This window comes from Cibotium barometz, chromosome 65 (genome assembly GCF_041138505.1).
Source record: "Cibotium barometz isolate CiBa-2024 chromosome 65, ASM4113850v1, whole genome shotgun sequence".
Classification (NCBI taxonomy): Eukaryota; Viridiplantae; Streptophyta; class Polypodiopsida; order Cyatheales; family Cibotiaceae; genus Cibotium; species Cibotium barometz.
In genome coordinates this window covers 19,782,228-19,804,897 of record NC_141110.1, presented here as the reverse complement: position 1 = coordinate 19,804,897, position 22,670 = coordinate 19,782,228, and the positions used below count along the sequence as shown (strand labels likewise).

The following is a 22,670-nucleotide window of genomic DNA, read 5'->3' as shown; positions in this document are numbered from 1 at the left end:
GTCTTTATTGTTCAATTTTTTTTTTCCTAAGGTGCCGGACGCCCAAGCGGGCGCTTGCATGTGAAAGGAGTATATGATCTCAAGTCCAGGTTTCGACCAGTTCCATTGCTTCATCTCCAGCGTGCGACGTGCTGAGCAAGCAAAGCGTTTGTTTTTCTCATCGTCGACGACCGGCTCAGCTTAGACTTATCTGTGTTTTTTTCTCACCATGGCTACAAGTAAGGCTTACTGTTGCCTTCAATTTCTTGCTATGGCGCCAAGGTCTGCTGTTCTTTTTGAGTTTCGCGCAGCACTCGAACAGGAGATTCTGCGGAAGACTTTTGCCCATGAATTTTAGGGTTTTCGATATGCTTTTCTGTTTGAATTTTAACCTGATATTAATGAAACTATGGCGCTCTTAGATGACCTGATGCCGATCGCATCCTACGGAAATTTTGTTGAAGGATTCATCTGTGGCTTTTGAAGGATTTCTGAAGCTTTTGTTTGGCGCGTTTTGTTCAGGGACTCAGTTCGAGAATAGTAGCGAAATCGGAGTGTTTTCAAAACTTACCAACGCGTATTGCCTGACCGCCATTGGAGGATCAGAGAACTTTTTCAGGTATTTCCTTATGACATCCTTTGATTTTCCTCTTTTTTTGGTGTGATTTCAAATCTTTTTATTTCTTATCTTTTGTTCGTGAATCAATTTTTTCATAAAATCATGGCATCTAGCTTTCTAATTCGTTTATGCCACTTTGATGCTCCAGTACCTTTGAAGCTGAGCTAGCTGAAACCATCCCAGTTGTCAAGGTTTCCATTGCAGGAATGAGGGTGATTGGTCGAATGTGTGTCGGTAAGCCCGTTGGCTTCAATTATTCTGTCTCTTTAAGCGATGCAGTAAGTTGATACATCCTTTCAGTGCTTCAGGTAACAAGAACGGTTTACTCTTGCCCAACTCTACTACAGATCAAGGTACAGTTGCAGGCCTTTGTAATTCTTCACTCTCGTTGTGCCTCAAGGTATTGAGCTTATGATTACCTTGAACGTCTTGCAGAGTTGCAGCACATCCGGAACTCCTTGCCAGACACTGTTGTAGTACAGCGAATTGATGAGCGCTTGTCGGCACTTGGAAACTGCATTGCCTGCAATGACTACGTGGCATTGATTCATACGGATCTTGATAGAGTATGTGCTCGGTGCTTTCTGATGACAGTTTTGAATCTCAATAATAAATCGTGGCCACCTATTAGTTATTTCAAATGGGAGGAAAATACATGTTTTGTATATGGTGTCTATGCAAGGGTTGGTTAAGAAGGTGTGGGGGGGGGGGGGGGGGGACTAATCCTGGAAATGTAGTTCAATTAGACTATGCTACAATAAAATTTATATCAAGTAAAGAAGATTGTACATTTGTACTCCTATTGGAGCTTGCATGAGCTTCTGGTGCACGCTGACATGAAGAGTGATGCAATCTGCTTTGATCTGACTTGAAAGATGTTTTCCAAGGTGGCTCTTTTTGCCACTGGTGATCACAACTAGATTACACCAGAATATCTGACGATTGTGGGCACCAGTGGGACCCGACCAATGTGCATCAAACTTATGGACACCGGTGGAACGGATTAGTCCACACCCAAAAATATCTGGCATCGGTGAACCTAGTCCATTCAACAAGAAGACCACTTTATTGAAACAATCCATATGGATTGTAAGATCCTCCCAGGAAGTCACCTAAATCACAGGATAAACACAAGGTTAGTACAAACCATAGTTAACGGGAGGTATGAGGGTTTCGTTCAGACTGAAAAATAACTGTGGAAATTTATACATATACAGAATATGACTCACGTCATGACTCATACATAATACATATAGCAAACACAGATTGATCATGATTCATCATTGTATACGAAAGCATGCTGCATGAATGAACATTCAACAGCCAACAATGATTATAGCACTAAGTAGAAGCATAGACGAATAATGACTCAAACGAGATTACATATGAATCATGTAAATGAAATCCGTGCACGCCCTCTGGAGTCATCAATGATAAACCATGTCACAAACTCACATGATTCATGAAGAGACTAGAGTAAGTTGTGCCACTCCCACCATATCTTGCATTCATAGCATCGAAGGTCACGTTGTACCATAGAGGAGAGCTATTCCTTCGCATGATGAGATTCGAGAGAGAATAGGCTACAAGCAAGAATAAGAAGAGAGTGGGTGAAGGCCCAAGGGTGACAGGCAGCAGACTCACCTTCACTTGGTCCCTTTGAAGATGTAGGAGTCTCATCGAACACCACATTGCAGCTCACAATAACTTTACCGGCTTGTTGATCATAAAGACGATATGCCTTGGACATAGAACTATATCCAAGAAAAGTCATACGCTGAGACTTGGAGTCCAACTCAAAGCGATGCTCCTTGGGCACATGTACATACGCCGAACAACCAAATACTCGCAAATGAACAATCGAGGGCTTCTTACCATGGAAAGCCTCATATGGAGTTTTATCTGGAAGTGTAGCTATAGGAGACCTATTTTGAATATAGACAATAGTAGAAACCGCCTCAGCCCAGAAACGTCGAGGTAAAGAGGAGTGCACAAGCATAACATGGGCCATCTCCATGATAGTTCGATTCTTCCTCTCTACAACTCCATTCTGTGATGGAGAGTATGTTGTAGTAAGTTGTCTTTGAATGCCTTGATCCTTGCAATACTATTGAAATCTAAGTAAATATGGTGAAGTCATCCACAATCACAAGCATGTACAATGTCTTGCTCAAAGACACAGTACTCGTCGGTCCACACAAGTACACAAGTCTGCATGAACAAGAGCACGTGATGTCAAAGATCTGTGTGTTGCCTCTTTCGGAAAGGCTGATCGGTGTTGCTTCCCTTGTAAGCAAGAGGAACATACAGAATCTGGAGCCTTGATGGTCAGTAAACCCTTGACCAATCCATCTTTTGAAGCTCACTGAAGAAGTTGATAGCTCAAATGGCCGAACTGAGCATGCCAAAGAGCAAAGAAGAACCATGAGAGAGGAAAGCGATCAATTTGTATAAGCCACTATCCTGGACTCCCTGAGCCAAGATGTTACTAGTCTCCTTATCATGAATAGTAATCTCGTGGCAAGAGAAGATCACCTTTGCACCTTGAGCTATAAGAGCACTCACTGACAGAAGGTTAAATGCTAAATCCGGAATGTAAAGAACATTAGAGAAGTACCTCTTGTCGTCGGAGGAGCGGAAGATGGGAATGGTGCCATGTCCATAAATTGGCACAGTAGAAGTATCACCCAAGGTGATAGTGCCCGTCTTGGCAGTCAATCGATTCTCCCCTTCATCTCGAGCAACCAAAGCTCCATTAGAACCACGAGCCTCAAAGGGAGATTCAATTTGCATAATGGAGGGAAGCACTTCCTTCCAAGTAACTTGAACACTAGGAGGAGAAGAAACAACAGACTGAAAATAAGCATAAAACCTCTTTGGAAGCTTGGAGAGAAGCCGAATAGCCATATCTTGAGTAGAGATATTCTTGCCACATACAACAAGCTTGTCCTGGAGATATTTCATCTTCGTGATGGAAGCAGATAAAGAAGGAAAGGCAGAGACCGAAAGATTCATAAGCTGCTTTTCCAAAGCCAAAATCCATCTCGGAGACTTAATCTCGTAAAGATCTGCAAGGGCCTTCCAAACTTAATGTGCCGCATCTATTGTACGCACATAAGAGAGAACTGAATCTTGACAATTCAACATGAGAAAGGAGAAAACACGATGATCATTTGCCTCCCAAGCATCAACGTGTGCGTGGGTCACACCAACTGTAGAGAGGGTGGGAAATGTGGCATTGGCAGTTGTGACTAGCCAGTCCAGAGATCCACTCCACACAAGGCCGACTTCACCTTCACCGCGCACAATGTATGGTTGGAGCCATCCAACGTGGCAGACTCAAAAAACATATGAAGCAGGTGAGGCAGCCATGACTAAACTCAGGCTCAACTCTCAGAAAAGAAAACGCACAACTCAGAAGAAAGAAGTGTTACCACAGGTACCAAGATGCCTCAAAGCAACCAGCGGCCAGCCACACCAAATTCCTTATGCAAGAGATGTGTCCACTAGAGAGGAAAACACAGCCAAGAAGGGGTTGCTGTCCTGAAAAAACAAGCCGACCAGCTTCCACTAGGCTCAGAGTGCATACGTTGATGAGGAAATACATGTTGCCTGCTACGATAGAGTGCTAGGAAGAGGAAACCCAACCAGTGTTAGCACATTCATCCCCAGTTTCTGCTCATTTATGGTGCCCATTTGGTACCTTTTTGCATGGCCCTTGCTTGTGGGCTGGCCACCCCTTTTTCTAGTATTTTTCTGGGATTTATCCCAGCCTTTCTGGAATTTTCCAGTCGGCCTTGTCCAGTAGCTCCAGTCGGCCTGTTTTGCAGCTCCAGTTGGCCAGCTTCCTCCTCTACTATAAATAAATAGTGGGTGTTGGCCTCTCATTTCTCATTCAGTCTTATACATATTTTGCTCCCTCACTTATGAGACTTGTAGTGTCTCTTGCTTGGGACTGTTTTTTTCAGTATATTCAGCATAGTTCTCTCCATATCTCTCTCTCTCTCTCTTGCACTCTCTGTTCAGCACATTCTAGTGCCACTTTGCTTCCGCTCTGTGCACTCGTTCATGGTATCAAAGCTCCCGGTTTAGAAACCTCTTTGCTGCCCCGGATTCAGCCCTGTTTTCAGCACCTTCTCCTTTGCGTTTTCTCTCAGATTTGCAGCCCTTTGCTGCTGCGTTTTCTGGACTGAACGGGCTGGTTGCTACGCCCTTCAGTTTGGCTTCATCAATACAGCCTTCAGGTACTGTTTGACCAGTTTTCTTCTCTTCCACGTGGAGTTTGGGACATAGGCGGCCTGTTTTCTTGAGGACAGCAGCTTCCTTTGCTGCGTTTTTTCTCTCCCGTGGGTTTGCTCCTTTGCAGAGGGGGTCTTTCGTGTTGCAGGCTTTGGTGGCTTTTTTGGTACCTGTGGAGATTGCGTGTGGACCTTTCCTGGTACCTGTTGTTGTTGCCTTCTTTTGTCTTTGACAAAGGATGACTTCTTCGGCTTCTCGGGTTATGTTCAGCATCTAGTGCTGAGAGGGGGTGTTAGCACATTCATTCCCAGTTTTTGCTCATTTATGGTGCCCATTTGGTCCCTTTTTGCATGGCCCTTGCTTGTGGGCTGGCCACCCCTTTTTCTAAACCCTCGGCTGAATCTGAGATCAAGACAATGTCGTCGCCATATAGCAATATGGGCACTAGTGTTTGAGCCAAAGGTGAACCTCTACCTCCGAAACTATCCACAAATACTGCAATCTCATCAATGTATAGGCCTAAGAGTGTAGGTGAGAGTTGGCAGCCTTGCTTAACCCCAATAGTGCTACATATATCTCCCGAGGTCCCACCGGGTGCGCGTACTCGGCCGAGTACTGCCTCATATAGTGCCATCACACCCCATATCATCTCATGTGAGAATTGGAGCTCTTGCAAGTGTCCTATGAGACGGGATCGAGGGACGGAGTCAAAGGCTTTGCGGAAATCCACAAAGCAGCAATACACATGTCTCTTTGAGGACCTCATCTCCTATATGATAGCCCGTAAAGTAAAGATATGGTCCAGCGTGGAGAAGTTTCTCCTGAAGCCTGCCTGGCCTAATGCCTTGTTTGCCATCCTCTCTGACATAGAGTTCATCATGTCCTCTAGTACTGCCCCATAGATTTTGGCCATTGCGTGACCAATCATGATAGTCTTGTAGTTACCTGGGTCCGTGGGGTCTCCTGCTTTGTGGATGGGGACAATGGTGTTGGTAGTCCAGGAGGGTGGGAAGCCTTCACAGAGTGCTCTGTTAAAAAGAATGGCTAGAATGGGAGCCAATACATGGTGCCCGTGGGCAAAATGTTCCGCGCGTAGATCTTCATGATCTTTTGCTCTCCCATTAAGCAATTTTTTTTTTTTTTTGGAGAGAGAGAGAGAGAGAGAGAGAGAGAGAGAGAGAGAGAGAGAGAGAGAGCCAAAAGGTGAAGCCAAAAGGCTGAATATACTGGAATGAATACAATCCCGAGCAAGAGACCTAATAGTCTCATAAGTGAAGGATACGAAAGGGAGCAAGTGTGTCGACACATGAACCACACAACTCAGTGAATGAACATATGAATGGGAGAGGCCAACCCACCTATCTATAGGTAAGGGGTTGGTTGTCTGGACATCAAAAAGTTGACCTAGGAAAAATGCCAAGAAAAAGAGGGAAAATAAGGGTGGCCAGCCCTCAATCAAGGGCCGTCAAAGGTATGCATGATGGAGTTGATGGTTTATTTATGGGGACGAAGTGCCTGCAATCAAAGGGCAAGTTAGAGTCAAAGAGAGTCCATGCGATCGAGGCTAAGGTAAAATTAGGTTGTAGTTTCAAAATGAAAGTTTACAGTCCTACGGACCTAATAGGATATATGGTTCAGTCATGGAAAAATTCTACACATTCTTTTTGATCCTAGGAGTACTCACAGCTTCATGAATGCCAGGTTTATGAAGTTACGAGTGAAGATGCAGCCAAGTGATCACCAATAATGTGTGTCGACATGTCGTGGGGCGCATGGTTTTGGAATGAGCGAGTTGACTTTAACTATATAGAGCTAAAAAAGCCATTGGATTTCATGATTATGAATCTGGACAGAGTAGATGTTATTATAGGAAAAGAGTGGTTCCATAACCATGATGTATAGATAGACTGGAAGGGTCATGAGCCGGTTGGAAGAGGATATGATTGCTCGACAGTTGTCAATATCTTAGGATGGGACCACCTTACAGGATTAGCCAGTTGGAAGAGGATATGATTGCTCGATGGTTGTCAATATCTCAAGATGGGACAGATTTGTAAGAGTAAATTTCCTTGGGGAGCACCAGTACTTTTGAAGCACAAGGAGGACAAAAGTTAGAGAATGTGTGTCAACTTTAAAAAGTTGAATAAAGTTCCGATAAGAATATGTATCTTTTTTGTAGAGCGGATGATTCAATTGATAGGTTGCAGGGAACTGTCTATTACAAAGATAGACCTATTGGTTATCACCAGATATGGATGGATGAGGAAGGCGTCTTCAAGACGAGATTCCGCACACTTTATGGCCATAATGAGCTTCTTGTGTTTCCTTTTGGACTCACAAATGCTCCTGCAACTTTCTAGCAGATAATGAATGATTTAGGGAAATTCGTGGTCGTGTTTCTAGATGATATCTTGATATACAATCATCCTCTGGAGGAGCACGTTGATTGTCTCCAAATTGTCTGGAGTATTTTGAGGCAAGAGAGTCCAACGTCAAACTCATCACGTGACTGTGATAGATTTTGGCTCTTGTGTGCAGCCAAAGCAACAACGGTATGAATGGTAACTCATATGTGAACTAGGAGCATAAAAGTCAATGCCCTCACGCCGAGCATAACCTTTGGTGACCAAAAGAGCCTTATGACGATCAATAGAATCATTAGGCTTACGTTCAATCTTATATCCCCCTCTCGATCTATACGCAAAGCAACAAGCTTATGGCCACAAGCATTTTCAGCCAAGGGTAAAAAAGCATGGAAGAATGCAAACACATCTGATTTGGTTTTCAAGCCATACACCCAAGTGAACTGAGTGTAGTCATCAATGAAAGTGACAAAATATAGATGTCCCCCAAGAGATGGAGCCCGCATAGGGCCACAAACATCACCAATGTACAAGCTACGATGCGAGTAGCTCGCATAGTGCCATCTTTGGGAAAAGAATGTCGATGCATCTTTCCAAGTAAACAACCGTCGCATACCTGCTTAACAGAGAGCTGCAAAGGAGGCAACTCATGAACCATGTTATGACCAATCACCAAACTGAGCATGCCACAACTCAGTGTCACGTAAAATTTTAGGGGTAGAGACAACCATAGCATCATTAGACTCTTGTATCTTGTCATACATCTCAACCTTGTACAAACCATTGCACAATGTACTGGACATGACAATAGAAGCTGCATCTCGACGGTCATGAACTGAGGCTTGAGCAATAGTGATGAGAAAACCAAACTTTAAACCTAGTTTTAGCAAGAGCAGATACAGAGATGAGATTCTTATGAATTTGAGGTACATACAATGTGTTATGTAAAGTGAAAATGTCACCATTGCATGCTATCAAATCTACATCCCTAATGCCTTTAATGGCATACGATGCATTACTGTACCACCTTTAGGTGCATCGTGCGAAGTGGCAAACCGCTTCTTACATGAAGTGATGTGCTTTGTAGCACCGCTATCAAAGTACCAATCATATAAGTGAGTCTTGGGTTATTATCGATTCATTGTGGTCTTGACCTGGACCAAGAGGCTTACTCTTGCATGGACGTGGTGGATCACGGGTAGTCTTGCCGAGGATCCTTGTGGGTAAGCACCGGTGGTATGGGACCATCATTGGGGTCTTTTTTGGTCCTCAAGCCTCGATTCACATTTCAATATTGAATATACTTGCAGGTCCTTGTGATCAATGAATGATTGGGCATCTCAAAAGATTGCCTTTCAGTGGACATTGAGGGTTTGCAGTGACATTTTCTTGGGGTAGATTGTTAGTTTGCTTTTAGTCATGGCTAAAAATGATGTATTCAGTATGCTCTTTGCCGAGGACAAGCTAACTATCCCATGTGGGCATATGTGATGAAGCATGTACTGGTTGCAAAGAATTTATGGGTATATGTAATTGGTGCTAAGTTATGACCTCAATGAAGCTCATGTAGCCTATCTCTAGAAAGAGCTTGACATAGAGCATATGACGGAGGGTAATTCCCGTGTTACGGATTTGCCAGAGCAGTTAATCAATATTGATGAGGTGATATCTCACAATTCACTTGTTTCTACAGTTCTCGATACTCTTTCGCTCTTGATGAAGAGAAATTTAGATTTGGTCACATTTGATGATTTGGCAGCTCTCTTGTTCAGGAAGAGCAATCTCGGTCCAACTAGAATAGTATGATTGCTGCAGATCAAGCCTTTGCAACCTCTTTTCGTGGCAAAGGAAAATCTAGAGCATCTTCTAGTGCTAAGCCTAAGGGCAAGGCACCTGCCCATTCAGATCCTCTTGCCTCAAAAGAGGGTGGGGACAAAAAGAAACGGTGTAACTATTGCAGAAAAAACCTAGACATGTCATTGAAGAATGTAGAAAGCGTATTGCGAGTGAGCAAAAGAAAAAGCAGCAAGGTTTGGTGGCTACCACAGGTGACAATAAGGAAGAGGCCAACTTGGCCCATGATGGCTATGCGTTGCTTGTCACATGTAGTACTCCGTCTATGCCTTCTTCTTGTATGTCAGTTCAGTTTCTGATGCTAGTGCTTATTGTTGTTATAAATAACAATCCACTGATCCAGTCTCCTCCCAAGGATCACCTAATACACATCCATAAACAAGATTAGAGAAACCAAATAAAAGGGGTGTAGGCAAGCTCACCACCCAACCTAGGGCCTAAGGTTCCACTCCCATGAGTCCATGCCAGTGCGTCTTGGCGTCCCATACCACCAATGCCGCTTGCCCACAAGGGCCCTCGGCAAGGCTGCATGTGATCCACCATGTCCATGGTAGGAGTAAGCCTCTTGGTCTAGGTCCAGACCACAATGAATCAATAATGACTCATTTTTATAGTTCTTATTGTTGCTATAAATAACAGTCCAATCATAAATAGCCAATAACCTTGGATTTATTAAATCTGAACCCTAGCCACTTGAATCCGCTTGCTTTCCCTAATCCTAGGGCGGCCTGCCCCTGCCCGCTCCCCCCCTAGTGGGCCAACCCTGTTGGATCAGTCCCTAAAGTACAACATCCAGCCTATACGTGTCCTCCACCTCCTCTCTGGTCCCAGCCATCTACACCTGTCCAGGTTCTGTCTAGCTTGCTCAAACTGCTGAGTATCATCTAAATTTCTAAGTGCAGTGCTCTGCTGAGGATATTTCAGCCTCCTCCTTTATGGATTGAACTGAGACATTGCGAAATGAGTTACAGCAAACAGCTATTCTGATTCACTCTTTTACCTTGGTTCAGCAGATAGCGATTGCACTCCTCTTAGTGGCTTTTGCAGAGGACGTTTCACTTAGGAGAGGTCAAGTTTAGATTGAGTTTCCCTTACATGTGCACTCACAGCGGTAAGCCCTCCTGCCATAACATAAAGTTTCTTTACTCTTTAATATGTTCGGCTGCCTATTGGGACGTGGATGATCTTTCTGCCCATGCTTTGGTGCTGACCATTACAGACGACTTGTGATTCACCACCTGTTCCCAGTGGGGTAGTTCTTGCAGCTTGCTCATCATATTTTTATTTTTATTTTTTTCTTCAAAAGCTGAATATTCTAATGCAGACTTTGCTACCTTTTTAATAGGGTTCCTTAGTATCTAAACTAGACTTAGTTACAAAGGGATCTTTTTTAGGAAGTAATTTTAAAAGTGGAGCATCTTAGATCCTTGTTTGTATGGTTTTTGCAGGAAACAGAGGAGCTAATAGCTGATGTGCTAAATGTGGAGGTTTTTAGACAGACAATTGCTGGCAACATTCTGGTTGGGAGCTACTGCACTTTTTCCAATAGAGGGGGTTTGGTATGTACATGTTCTTGCTTTGTTCTCTGATTTATCATTGGTCATGGAGTTCCATTCAGGCATTAAGATTCCTGCTCATGGCGGGGAGAGGGGGACCATCATAACCACCTGTTAGGCTTGGATGAGCAATCTTACCGTCCAAGCAATGGGGATTTGCGTGTCTAGCCTCTTTATGGGCTTTACTTTGTTTGCCTTTTTAAGGTGGTGTTGTTCAAGTTGCATTTTCTGGCTTTTTAAAGGAAGGAATAGCAGCTTGTTTAATTGTCATGTTTCTGAACCAGGTTCATCCTCACACATCTGTAGAAGATTTGGATGAGTTGTCTTCCTTGCTGCAAGTGCCTTTGGTAGCTGGGACTGTGAACAGAGGATGTGAGGTGATTGGAGCAGGCTTAGTCGTGAATGACTGGACGGCTTTCTGTGGATTCGATACTACTGCAACCGAGCTTTCTGTAATAGAAAGTGTATTCAAGCTCAGGGAGGCTCAACCTAGTGCTATTGTGCAGGAGATGCGGGCATCACTGATTGATACCCTGGCATAACACATTGAGTGGAATAAATGTTGCTAAAGCTTGTTTAAGGGTCCTCCTTTGTTAAAGGGCAAGATTTGTGGGCCAATAGTCTCGTATCTGAAAGCAGTCTATTCATGCTAAGTCAAAATGCCCTTCCTCCATGCTTGTGTTAAAAATATTGTACTCTTTTTGTGGGTGCTGTGGTGGCCCTCTTGGTACTTATTTCATTGATTTTGTTTAGGAGGTCAGACAAGCCCTCTCTAGTACAGGTCCTTTGTCTGCAAGAAGGGGTTATGGTGTAGGCGTCGAATGCTTCCTCTCTACATCCGTTGTCTGTAGGGGAGTATCCTTGTGTCTCGAGGCAAGGGTTCTATTAATGGTAAGAGGAAGGCTAGCATAGGTCTTGAGGCCAAAGTTGTACATAATGCTTACAATCTATAAGCCCATAAAAAAGATGAAAATGAAGTAGGAATGTGTGAATGTTGTATGGTGGGTGCTAGGATCCTGCTCTTGGAGGATCATGAACATGCTTTTAAGGCCATGAGATGACATGGATGCTTGAGAAGGGGTTGCTTGCTGATTCCTTTCATGCGGCTAAGAAGCACCTTTGATTCCACTTTGGTTCTGGCTGTATCCATGCCCTTACGATATTTACTTATGTCATTTCTGAAACCTCTTGTGTGTTTTTGACTATCTAGTTTGCTTGTGGTTGCCCATGGTTCCAAAATGGTTGTAATGTGCTTGCAGAGAGGAAGGTGGTTTGTAGGAACAGGCTGTAGGGTTTGGATAGTGCAAAGCCTATGGGGGATCAAACATGTCCATAGTGTGTGTGTGCGCGTGCAGAGAGAGAGATAGAGAACAACGAAAAGATTAGAGAGAACATAATGGTTACACGACTTATGGACAATGCTTTGATTGAAGTTATCACCCAAGTACAATGCCTTTTTGTAGGTTTGAAACCTTATCTTTTGACTCAACACAATCACACATAGATACACACTTTTATGAGGGTTCACACGTAAGTAGGTGTTCACACACATATACATGAATAATGCCACACACATACATGTGAACACACAACCCTCTGGGGACAAAATACGAACACAAGTGGACACATGTGAACACTTAAACATGGGTATATGCATGAAGCTCTAAATGCCTCCCTTTGGAGTGAGGGTTGCATGATTAAGAAAATTGACACAACGAGATCTATGACTAAACCACGTCTCCAATTCAAACATGTTTTGCAATGCCAACTTCTCTATGGTTGGGGACGATGAAGCTAATGACAAAAGTGTTTTTTGTTTGAGTCTCAGAACAAGTTTGCTCATCTTTGACCTTGCCTCCCAAAAAAAAAAAAAGCTTAGAAGAGGCTTAAGTTTGAGGATGACACAGGCCCAACCAAGTATGCAAAATTCAAATTCGCAAATGAGCATGGCTCATTTGCAACCGAACTTTTGAGCATGGCTTAGAAGTTCCATGTCTAAGCATGGTTGCATGTAGACTCAGCGGTCTAGGGGACCAGGTACCTCATCTTGGAACTTCCCTTCTAGGCCTAGTTTATGGGAGCTCCATCTAGAACATTATATATTGGTCTCTCTAATGAACCCCCTTTCACATTGAACATGGAGATCGAGGATGATGGAGCTTTGTATAAATCAAGGTATACAAGCACATAAAACATTTATAGCATATCCTTTTCGGGGGACATCTCTATTGAAAATTTAAGAACTTCCGCTCAAGTTGTTATGGCAATGTGGTTTGTGCCTTGTGCAGGATTGATGAGGATGATAAAGAACTCGGTATTGAGGCTCATGTCGGTGATATGGAAGCATTTGATGAAGACCTACAAAAGTGCATGCATCCAAAAAGTGCTTTCCCCATGTGAATGGTCCCTTAGGCTTAGTAAGGTTTTGAATTTATGGCCCTTAAAAAAAAAGAAATATACAAAACCCCCTTATGTAGAGGACTTTCCACACCAAGCGGGAGCTGGCGTCAATTTGCGAGGCCACGAAACATGGCATACATTTATAGGGGTGTTCACACCTATGAAAGTGTTCACACATATACATGAATAAGGCTATATAGGTGGACATGCATACATATGAATTCATAACCCTTTGGGAATAGTACACGGACACAAGTGGGTACACATGTGAACACAAACATGGGTACATACGTGAAGCTCCGAATACCCAACATGGTTGTCATCCATCTCGATGCTGTAGCATACATGAAGACTAGCCATAGAAACCAATTCATTTCTTGGTGAAGGATTGTTTGAATAAAAAGGCAAGAGCATCATTATCCCCAAGAAGTAACGACTCCTATCCATACCCCAATCTCCACAACTACTATGGTTAGTCAAGCAACACAACTACCTCCACCTCCAATATAGTTAGCCAAAAGCTAAAATGCAAGTAACAGTGGGTTTTGGATCTAGAGTTTGAATAAACCAAGTTGTATAAGTGCTATGGGTATATAGGTGGTCCATGTGTTGTTGTATTGACAGTAGTAGCGTGAAAGGCGTTCTTGCTCATTTAGCCACTTAATGGAACTTGCATTTATTGACATCAATAGAGAGAGGTGTGCCTCGCCCAAGGCTCGAGTTGTCCCACTCATGTTTGCATCCATTGTATATACAAAAAAATGGCTATGAAATGACCAATGGTATTAATGTAGATTCATTAGGTCCCTGCTATACAGGGGTATGATGGTGTTCTTTGACCAAATAGACCACTATCGCAAACTAGCCTACAGCTTAGCTTTGTTTTTGTGTCCATTCCAAGCTATATGGGTCACCCAATCTTGCTGGTGTTGATTAAGAGGTCAGACTCTAAAAAACATAATGTTTTAGAGTTATTGGATGTGTTTGTTTCTATGTTTACTTTTGATTTGAACTTTACTTTGTATTAGGGCATTCTATTTCATCTATTGGTAGGGTAAACCTTGGTTTTTTTGGCAATTTGCATGAAATTGGAGTCTAAGAGACTTAGATTCTGTAAGGTTCCTCCCTTTAAAAATGGGAGAAACACTTAAGATAGTCCGCTAAGTCTTATCTTAGGAAAAATTTCCTATTCATCGACACCTTGACCCTGTAGAGATTCAAGGATACGATTTATAAGTATTACCTAGCTCTATCCCGTAGGGGGAGCGTGATTTCCTAAACATCAAATCACCCATAGGGCAATTGATCAAAAATTGGGCAACTACTAGACTTGATTTCTAGGGACAACGCTTTTTTTCTCATCTTATGCAAGGCACAGCCGCTGGCCTAGTCTTCTTGAATAGAGTTGCCCAAGAACCTAACTATCTAACGTAGGGCTTTCACTTAATTTGTTGGAAAGCTACCCGACTAATCGGGTCCACCCGTCTGTAGGATGGTGCCGTCAGGGCATTCCATCCTCCCACTTTCCACCCTACTCACGCATCAATTTGTTTTCTAATTAATACTACCACACTGTTTGACATAAATAAGCATATTCCTTAATTAGGACCCTTCTTCACAAGGTTCGTTATAACAGCCTTCTTACACAATACAATCATACCAAAGACATTATATAAAAAGTTTATACATGAATCCATTTCCATACAAGCCAATCCGGCTCTCTTATTCTTATTCTGCCCGATGATCTAGAATTCGGCCTTCCAGCCTCTACATGCTGGGCAAAACCCTACGGGACCATACACCTCATCGTCGGCCGCTGGCGAGGACTCAAGCCGGCCTGTCGCCCTCTCAGGCTCCATCGCTCGATCCTCCCGCCCCTCAGAGGGATGTCTGCGCACTAGGGTGGGCTTATTTACCGCACTAGCCTGGGCCCTCAGAACTAGGCAGCCTCATAATCTCTCGCCTCAATCGGCGATCCTTATTCTCCCAAAGGTATGAGGGATACCTTGGGCCATTCCCGGGCTTTGCTAATGACGCCGCCCGGCTACACAAGCACGGAACGGAGTTAGCGTTGAAGCCAAAAGAAATCTTGAATTCCAAAGATAACAACTTCAATGCAATTTTCTAAGTATAGCATTCACAATTCATGAAGATAGCAATTTCAACGCAATTTATCGAAAACAACATCACATAATTCGTAATTTCATATAACTTTTATGTCCTCGTTTTAAAAGAAAAAGACATCATTCATTAATACTAATTTAAGGAAAATTCTCTTCTTTTGAAAATTAACCAAGCTAACCTGGCCACCGTTTCCTTGAGGGACTTGAAAAGGGAGGACTGGAGCCGCATTGGGCGCATCTCCCTCCATCTCGTTGTTACGTGCGCCTCTTGAGGCAATATTTTTCCGTCTCTGGGATGAGGCCATCTTAGGCGTCGCCTTGCAGAGCTCGCTGCTGCGATCGAAACGCTTCAGTCGGATCTGAATTCCGAGCTCGTTTGCTCACCGTACGAGCAAAAGAATATGGCGCACGAACCCTCGCTTGAGCCAAAAATCCCTTACTAAAGTCTACGCAAATGGGGGGGGGGGATTGTGAGATGTCCTTAAGGCCAAAGGCAAAAACGTGAAGAGGGCTGGGAGGGGTTGCTGCAAGCCTCTCTGTAAGTCTATTCACACGGGGGGGGGGGGGGGGGAGAGAGAGAGAGAGAGAGAGAGAGAGAGAAGAGTTAAGGACACCATGGCAAGAGGAGGATGGAGGAAAATTGGCTTATCTGAAAAGAGCCAAATGAGGGGGTGTGAGAGGGGTGGCTGCAAGGGCGGCTGTACTTGCAGCAAGTACGCTACGGCGGTACGGACGACAGCACAACAGGGCATACGCTACACAGAAGTGCGTGCCGACTGGGGAGCACCCCGGGGGTTTAAATAGCTGAGGGGTGAGGGTGCGGGCGCTGCGCAAAGCAGGGACGAAAGGACGGTGTACCTTCAAAGGCTATGGATCAGTGGCCTGCATGGGTCTACCGGAAAGGTACGGTATCGGTTGTCTGGGAAAGGAGTGGTACGCATGTACCTTATCCGGTCTGGGGTGTCCGCCCAAGGGTACGCGTGGACCAAACAGTGGGCGGCCGTCCTTTGGTTCTTGGGCGGCCATTGTACGGGCGCCCTAGTAAGTGTGTATGGACCAAATTTTTGGGGCGGGGTACCAAATTTGGGGTGCTCGCCTCGATTTGCGTGCCGCGGGGGGCGAAATTTTTTTTTGTCCGGGAGGTTCTCCTAGTCGCAGGGGTTCAGACCGTTCGTCAATCGGACGTGTGGTCGTGCATTTATTAAGGTTTAAAGGTCGCCGTTTTCTAACTAAAATGATTGAAATTAGCGTATAGGCTTGATCCGGTGTCCGTTTTGGATGCTGTAAAATCCTATATTAGGGTAAAATCGCGCGCAGATTCCAAATTTGGGCTCAGAATTTGAAGATTCTAAGTGGAAATGACTCAAATAATAAAATTATTGATATTTATACCATAAAAACTCATAATTACATGGACATTTCTTTATTAGTGAAGATGGGTACGTTACATCCTTCCCCCCTTAAAGAAATCGAGATGTCCTCATCTCGTTATGAATTGGGGATAATCCTTTAAGAGTGTAGCTTCATCTTCCCAAGTTGCATCCTCTTCAGGGTAATCTTTCCACTGAACTAGATGTTCTACAAGAGTTCTATTTCGGAGTTGCCTTTCCCTAGAATCTATGATGCTATTGGGCTGTAATTCAAGGACTCCTTGAGTAGGGATTACAACTTGTTCATCATCAAGAATATGATCGAGACTGGGGACATATGGCTTTAACAAACTTACATGAAATACATTATGGACTTTGATATGGGCTGGAAGTTGGAGTTTATAGGCACTTTTACCTAGACACTTGATAACTGTATAAGGACCACAATACCTAGGGCTGAGCTTCTTATATTTCCCAAGTGATAGAGAACTTCGTTTGGGGCGCACTCGTAGAAGAACTTTGTCTCCTTCCTTGAAGATCCTTTCAGACCTCTTGTTGTCAGCATAATGCTTTTGTCGATCTTGGGCAGCTTTAATATCCCTTTGGATAGCTTTGGTTTGTTCCTCCATATCTTCGAGCATTTTCCTAGATGCCTCAACTCTTATGGTCGGATCAGAGAAATTTAGAGGAGACAAGCATTCTTGCCCATAAAGTGCTTTGAATGGTGACATTCCTATGCTTTGATGATAAGACGCATTGTAGGCAAATTCTACCAGAGGAAGGTATTGAATCCACCTTCTGGGTTCCCGTCCACAGTATGCTCTGAGAATGTCTTCAATTACTTGATTGACTCTTTCAGTCTGGCCATCGATCTCTGGGTGATAAGCTGTGCTAAAGCAAAGTTGAGTCCCCAGAGCTTGAAATAAAGACTGCCAGAATTTTGAAGTGAAGTCAGAATCCCGATCACTTACTATCCTTTTTGGGAGACCATGAAGTTTGAGGACTTCCTTGATGAATATTCGAGCAATCATCAGAAGCTTTGAAGGTCTTTTTTGCTGGTATAAGGTGAGCTACTTTGGTAAGTAAGTCCACTACTACTAGAATGGAGTCATATCCTCCTTGAACAGTGGGGAGACTTGTGACAAAATCCATACTAATGCACTCCCACTTCATTTGGGGAATATCTAAGAGTTGAAGCTTTCCAGGCATCTTGACCCTTTCAGCCTTGATCCTTTGGCATGAGAGACATTGTTTCAAGTACCGAAGCACATCATTTTTCAAGCCTGCCCAATGAAAGCTCCTTCTTATCGCATTTAATGTTTTTGCATAACCTGGGTGTCCTGCAACAGGGCTATCATGAGCTTCATGGAGGATTAGTTTCTTTAAAGCAGGATCCTTAGGGATACATAGCCTGTGATTGAAGTAGAGGCTTCCTTCATGAGTGGAGTATCCCTTGATTAGATTCTTCTCTTTCTCTGAATGTCCCCCTTCTTCTACTAACTTTATCATCCTTTGATAATCTGGGTCATGAGATGAGACTTCTTCCACCTTGACCAGTATGGGATTATTTGGCATTGAAATTGCATTCAAGAAAGATTTGCGGCTAAGTGCATCAGCTACCACATTATCTTTCCCAGGGCGGAATTTGATGTCGAAATCATATTCTTGTAGAATTTCAATCCATCTCCTTTGTCGCATGAGGTTAGGCTGGGTGAAGATCCACTTTAGACTTTTGTGGTCAGTTACAAGCTGGAATTTGCCTCCCAAGAGATAATGTCTCCATAATTTGAGGCAATGAACAACTGCTAAGAGTTCCAAATCATGGGTGGCATAGTTTGCTTCATATTGCTTCAGCTTGCGGGAAGTATAAGCGACTGGTCTTCCTTCTTGGCCTAAGACACCACCAAGTGCTAGACTACTAGCATCGGTAACCACTTCAAATTCCCTGGAGAAATCAGGAAGCTTTAAGACTGGGGCAGAAGTAATAATGACTTTCAGCTGATCAAAGCTGTTTTGATGGATTGGCAGCCACACTATTTTGCAATCCTTCTTAAGAAGATCTGTCAAGGGTGCAGCTACCAAGGCATAATCTTTGATAAAAATCCTATACCAACCCGTGATTCCCAAGAATCCACGAACTTCACGAACTGATTTAGGGGGTGGCCATTCTGAGATGCCATCTTTGGAGACGATGAATCCAAGATACTCAATTTGATGAGTAAAGAAGGTACATTTGCTCTTCTTGGCATAGAGTTTGTGTCTGTGCAGCAATTGCAGAACTCTACGCACATGCTCCTCATGCTCTTCCATTGATTTGGAGTAGATTAGGATGTCATCAAAGAAAACAAGCACAAACTCATCCAAGTACGGGCGGAATATATCTTGCATTAGGCGGTTGAAGGTTGCAGGAGCATTGGTTAACCCGAATGACATTACAGTAAACTCATAGTGGCCATAACGGGTATTAAAGGCTGTTTTGGGTATATCTGCTTCCTTGACTTTGATCTGATAGTAACCAGACCTCAAATCTATTTTTGAGAAACTTTGGCCCCATGAAGCCTGTCAAGAAGTTCATCGATGCGAGGGATAGGATACTTATTCTTGACAGTGACTTGATTTAGCCCTCGATAATCTATGCAGAGGCGGAGAGTCCCGTCCTTCTTTTTTTGGAAAAGAACAGGTGCTCCCCACGGAGAGCTACTGAGGCGTACAAATCCTTGTTCAATGAGTTGGGAAAGTTGCTCCTTAAGTTCAATGGCTTCAGGAAGGGACATTTTATAGGGAGTTTTTGAGACGGGTTGAGCTCCAGGGATCACCTCGATTTCATGGTCGACTTCTCGAGGAGGCGGTAACCCTGTAAGCTCGTCAGGGAAGATGTCAAAGAATTCTTGGAGCCAAGAGGGTTCTGTCTCCATACTAGGTTCAATGACTTTGTTGAGTTTGACTAAGAAAACTTGCTGGCCCTTACGTGTCCCCTTGAGAAGATGTTTTGCCTTGACTACCCTAGACTTAGGTTTTCCTGTGATTCCCTAAACAGATATTACTTGGCCATGCTCATTTTCAAAAGTGATACTCCCCTGGTTACAATGAATGCTAGCTTTGTTTGTAATAAACCAATCCATCCCAAGGATTCCATCATAAATTCCTAGTGGCAAGACTCTAAAGTGACCATGAGTTTGCTCATTACCCAGCTCAAAATCAAGGTTTCCTATAGAGTGGCGAGATACTACTTCTTTCCCACTGGCTAACTCTACAATCATTTTTCTAGCTGATTTTTGACTCAAGTTTAATTTTTGCAAGCACCTAGGAGAAAGGAATGAATGGGTACTGCCACAATCAATCAAAAGCTGAAATGGCTTACCGTGATGAGTGGCGGGGGCTTGGATTACACCAAATTGTTTATTCGGACCTTGGTGTTCTACTGCCGCATGGACGGTGGCGCGCTCTTCTTCAGCCTCTTCCAAGGTTGGTTCTTCAATTATAACACAGGCAGTTCTAGCAACTGTTCCTTCGCGGCCTCTGCCACGACCACTGCCTCTTGCACCTTGGTGGGTAGGGGTTCCACGGCCTTGATTTCCTCTGTTACCTTGGGGGAATGATGTTGCCATCTTGGGACAGTTGGCTCTAAAGTGTCCCGGCTCATTGCACTCAAAACACAGAGGGCCTTCTCTGGAAGAAGCAGCATACGAGCGGGGGGCAAAAGAGTTGCCTTGTCGCCCTCTGTTGTAGTAGGGGAAATTCTGTTGAGGTTTCTTGTAGGGTTGATATCTAAGGTTTGCCTCAGGGTAAGATCTCTTTTGATTCTTCGGTTTGTTAGCCTTCATTTCTTTCACAAGGGGCTTTGCTCGTATGAGAGCATCCTGTAAAGTGGTTGGCCTCATTGCTTCAAGGCGGGAATCTAGGGGTTCATTTAGCCCTTGGCAGAAACGAGCCACTTGCTGGGAAGTAGTCATAGCTGGGGCATACTTCCGAAGGGTAATGAATTTGGAATAGTAGTCCTCAAGAGTTAAGCTGCACTGTCTAAGACTAAAGAACTCATTCACCTTTATGGATTCATGGGATGGAGGAAGATATCTTTCCTTCACTGCCTGCTTGATGTCTTCCCACGTTTGAGAATGCTCGGTGACTCCTTGTCACGGCACCACTGTTTCCACCAGAGTTTAGCATCTCCAGTGAGGCGAAACCGTGCGAGCATAGACTGATTTGCTACTCCAGTACCGGCAGCAGAGAAATAATCGTCCATCGCCTCAATCCAGACTTCAGCATCCTTCTCAACCTTTGAACCTTCTCCTTTAAAGGAGGGAGGTTGCATTTGCTTGAGCAGGAGCTTCTTCTCCTGGGTATCGGTATAAAGCGCATTGGGAAGTGGAGGGTGGTCATCCTGGCCATCATCGTAAAAATAATTTTTAAGATTACAAGATTCATATTTGCACAACGCTTAATTTTTGGAGAGCAAAACCATTGAAATTATTTTATTTCCAAATATTTACAAGGACAAGTTTTATTACAAAGATCTGAGACTAATATAATTAGTCTTATTTGACATCAAGGGAAATTCCTAGGCTTCACTATGACATAAGGGTAGAGCGGTCCACATATGTGAAATATGGGGGTTCCGCTGTAGTTTCTAAGACTCTAAAAACTGATGGTAAGGGTGGTAAACTCTGGATTGGGGTGGGTCCCAACACTGCTACTCTATCAGCAGGTAAGACCTGCATCACTTTGTCATACACCCAACGATCCTGAGGTATGCGAACCCCATCTATAGTCACCGAGGTGTCGTCCCTGGGGGTACCGACGAACCAAAATAAGCGGACCATCTTCAGCTTCTCAATCCAACGAATCCGCTTAAGGTCGGTGGTGAGGTTCCCAATCTGATCTGCTCGGATGATGAAGTATCTCGGCCCACGACTCCAAAAATCTCTACCCCATCCTCTCTGAATACGAGAGAAATGAGGAAGGGATATCTTCTCTAATATCTGCACCATGGTGTCGCGGAACTCGAAATTCGAGGAATGACTAGCAGTCTCGAAGATGCATTGGAAAACTAGAAATTTGGAGTAGGCATCTTCCTCTTCCTACAATCATTCAAACATCAATTTAATTTATTTGTTTTAGTAGGATGTCTTTACTAATTATGTTAGGTAAAATATTTATTACAAAACAGTCCTTAAACTGCAATTCCTAGGAGCCAAACCTGCTCTGATACCAATTGTAAGGTTCCTCCCTTTAAAAATGGGAGAAACACTTAAGATAGTCCGCTAAGTCTTATCTTGGGAAAAATTTCCTATTCATCGACACCTTGACCCTGTAGAGATTCAAGGATACGATTTATAGGTATGACCTAGCTCTATCCCGCAGGGGGAGCGTGATTTCCTAAACATCAAATCACCCATAGGGCAATTGATCAAAAATTGGGCAACTACTAGACTTGATTTCTAGGGACAACGCTTTTTTCCTCATCTTATGCAAGGCACAGCCGCTGGCCTAGTCTTCTTGAATAGAGTTGCCCAAGAACCTAACTATCTAACGTAGGGCTTTCACTTAATTTGTTGGAAAGCTACCCGACTAATCGGGTCCACCCGTCCGTAGGATGGTGCCGTCAGGGCATTCCATCCTCCCACTTTCCACCCTACTCACGCATCAATTTGTTTTCTAATTAATACTACCACACTGTTTGACATAAATAAGCATATTCCTTAATTAGGGCCCTTCTTCACAAGGTTCGTTATAACAGCCTTCTTACACAATACAATCATACCAAAGACATTATATAAAAAGTTTATACATGAATCCATTTCCATACAAGCCAATCCGGCTCTCTTATTCTTATTCTGCCGATGATCTAGAATTCGGCCTTCCAGCCTCTACATGCTGGGCAAAACCCTACGGGACCATACACCTCATCGTCGGCTGCTGGCGAGGACTCAAGCCGGCCTGTCGCCCTCTCAGGCTCCATCGCTCGATCCTCCCGCCCCTCAGAGGAATGTCTGCGCACTAGGGTGGGCTTATTTACCGCACTAGCCTGGGCCCTCGAACTAGGCAGCCTCATAATCTCTCGCCTCAATCGGCGATCCTTATTCTCCCAAAGGTATGAGGGATACCTTGGGCCATTCCCGGGCTTTGCTAATGACGCCGCCCGGCTACACAAGCACGGAACGGAGTTA

General features: G+C 43.9%; 1 protein-coding gene across 1 annotated transcript; it reads left to right on the top strand.

The window, feature by feature from the left end:
• Positions 1 to 52: 52 nt before the first annotated feature.
• LOC147603019 (eukaryotic translation initiation factor 6-2-like) lies at positions 53 to 11,283 on the top strand. The gene is made up of 7 exons (XM_086797083.1): positions 53 to 218; positions 502 to 598; positions 747 to 832; positions 907 to 951; positions 1,034 to 1,164; positions 10,503 to 10,613; positions 10,895 to 11,283. The coding sequence occupies exons 1-7, from the start codon at positions 209 to 211 to the stop codon at positions 11,150 to 11,152; spliced, it is 738 nt and encodes a 245-aa protein (XP_086653209.1). The 5' UTR covers positions 53 to 208; the 3' UTR covers positions 11,153 to 11,283.
• Positions 11,284 to 22,670: the final 11,387 nt, after the last annotated feature.

Excerpts from the sequence above, each read along its gene's own strand:
- LOC147603019 (XM_086797083.1), top strand. Across the intron at positions 952-1,033 it reads CAACTCTACTACAGATCAAG|AGTTGCAGCACATCCGGAAC; the intron begins GTACAGTTGCAG and ends AACGTCTTGCAG. Across the intron at positions 1,165-10,502 it reads TTCATACGGATCTTGATAGA|GAAACAGAGGAGCTAATAGC; the intron begins GTATGTGCTCGG and ends TGGTTTTTGCAG.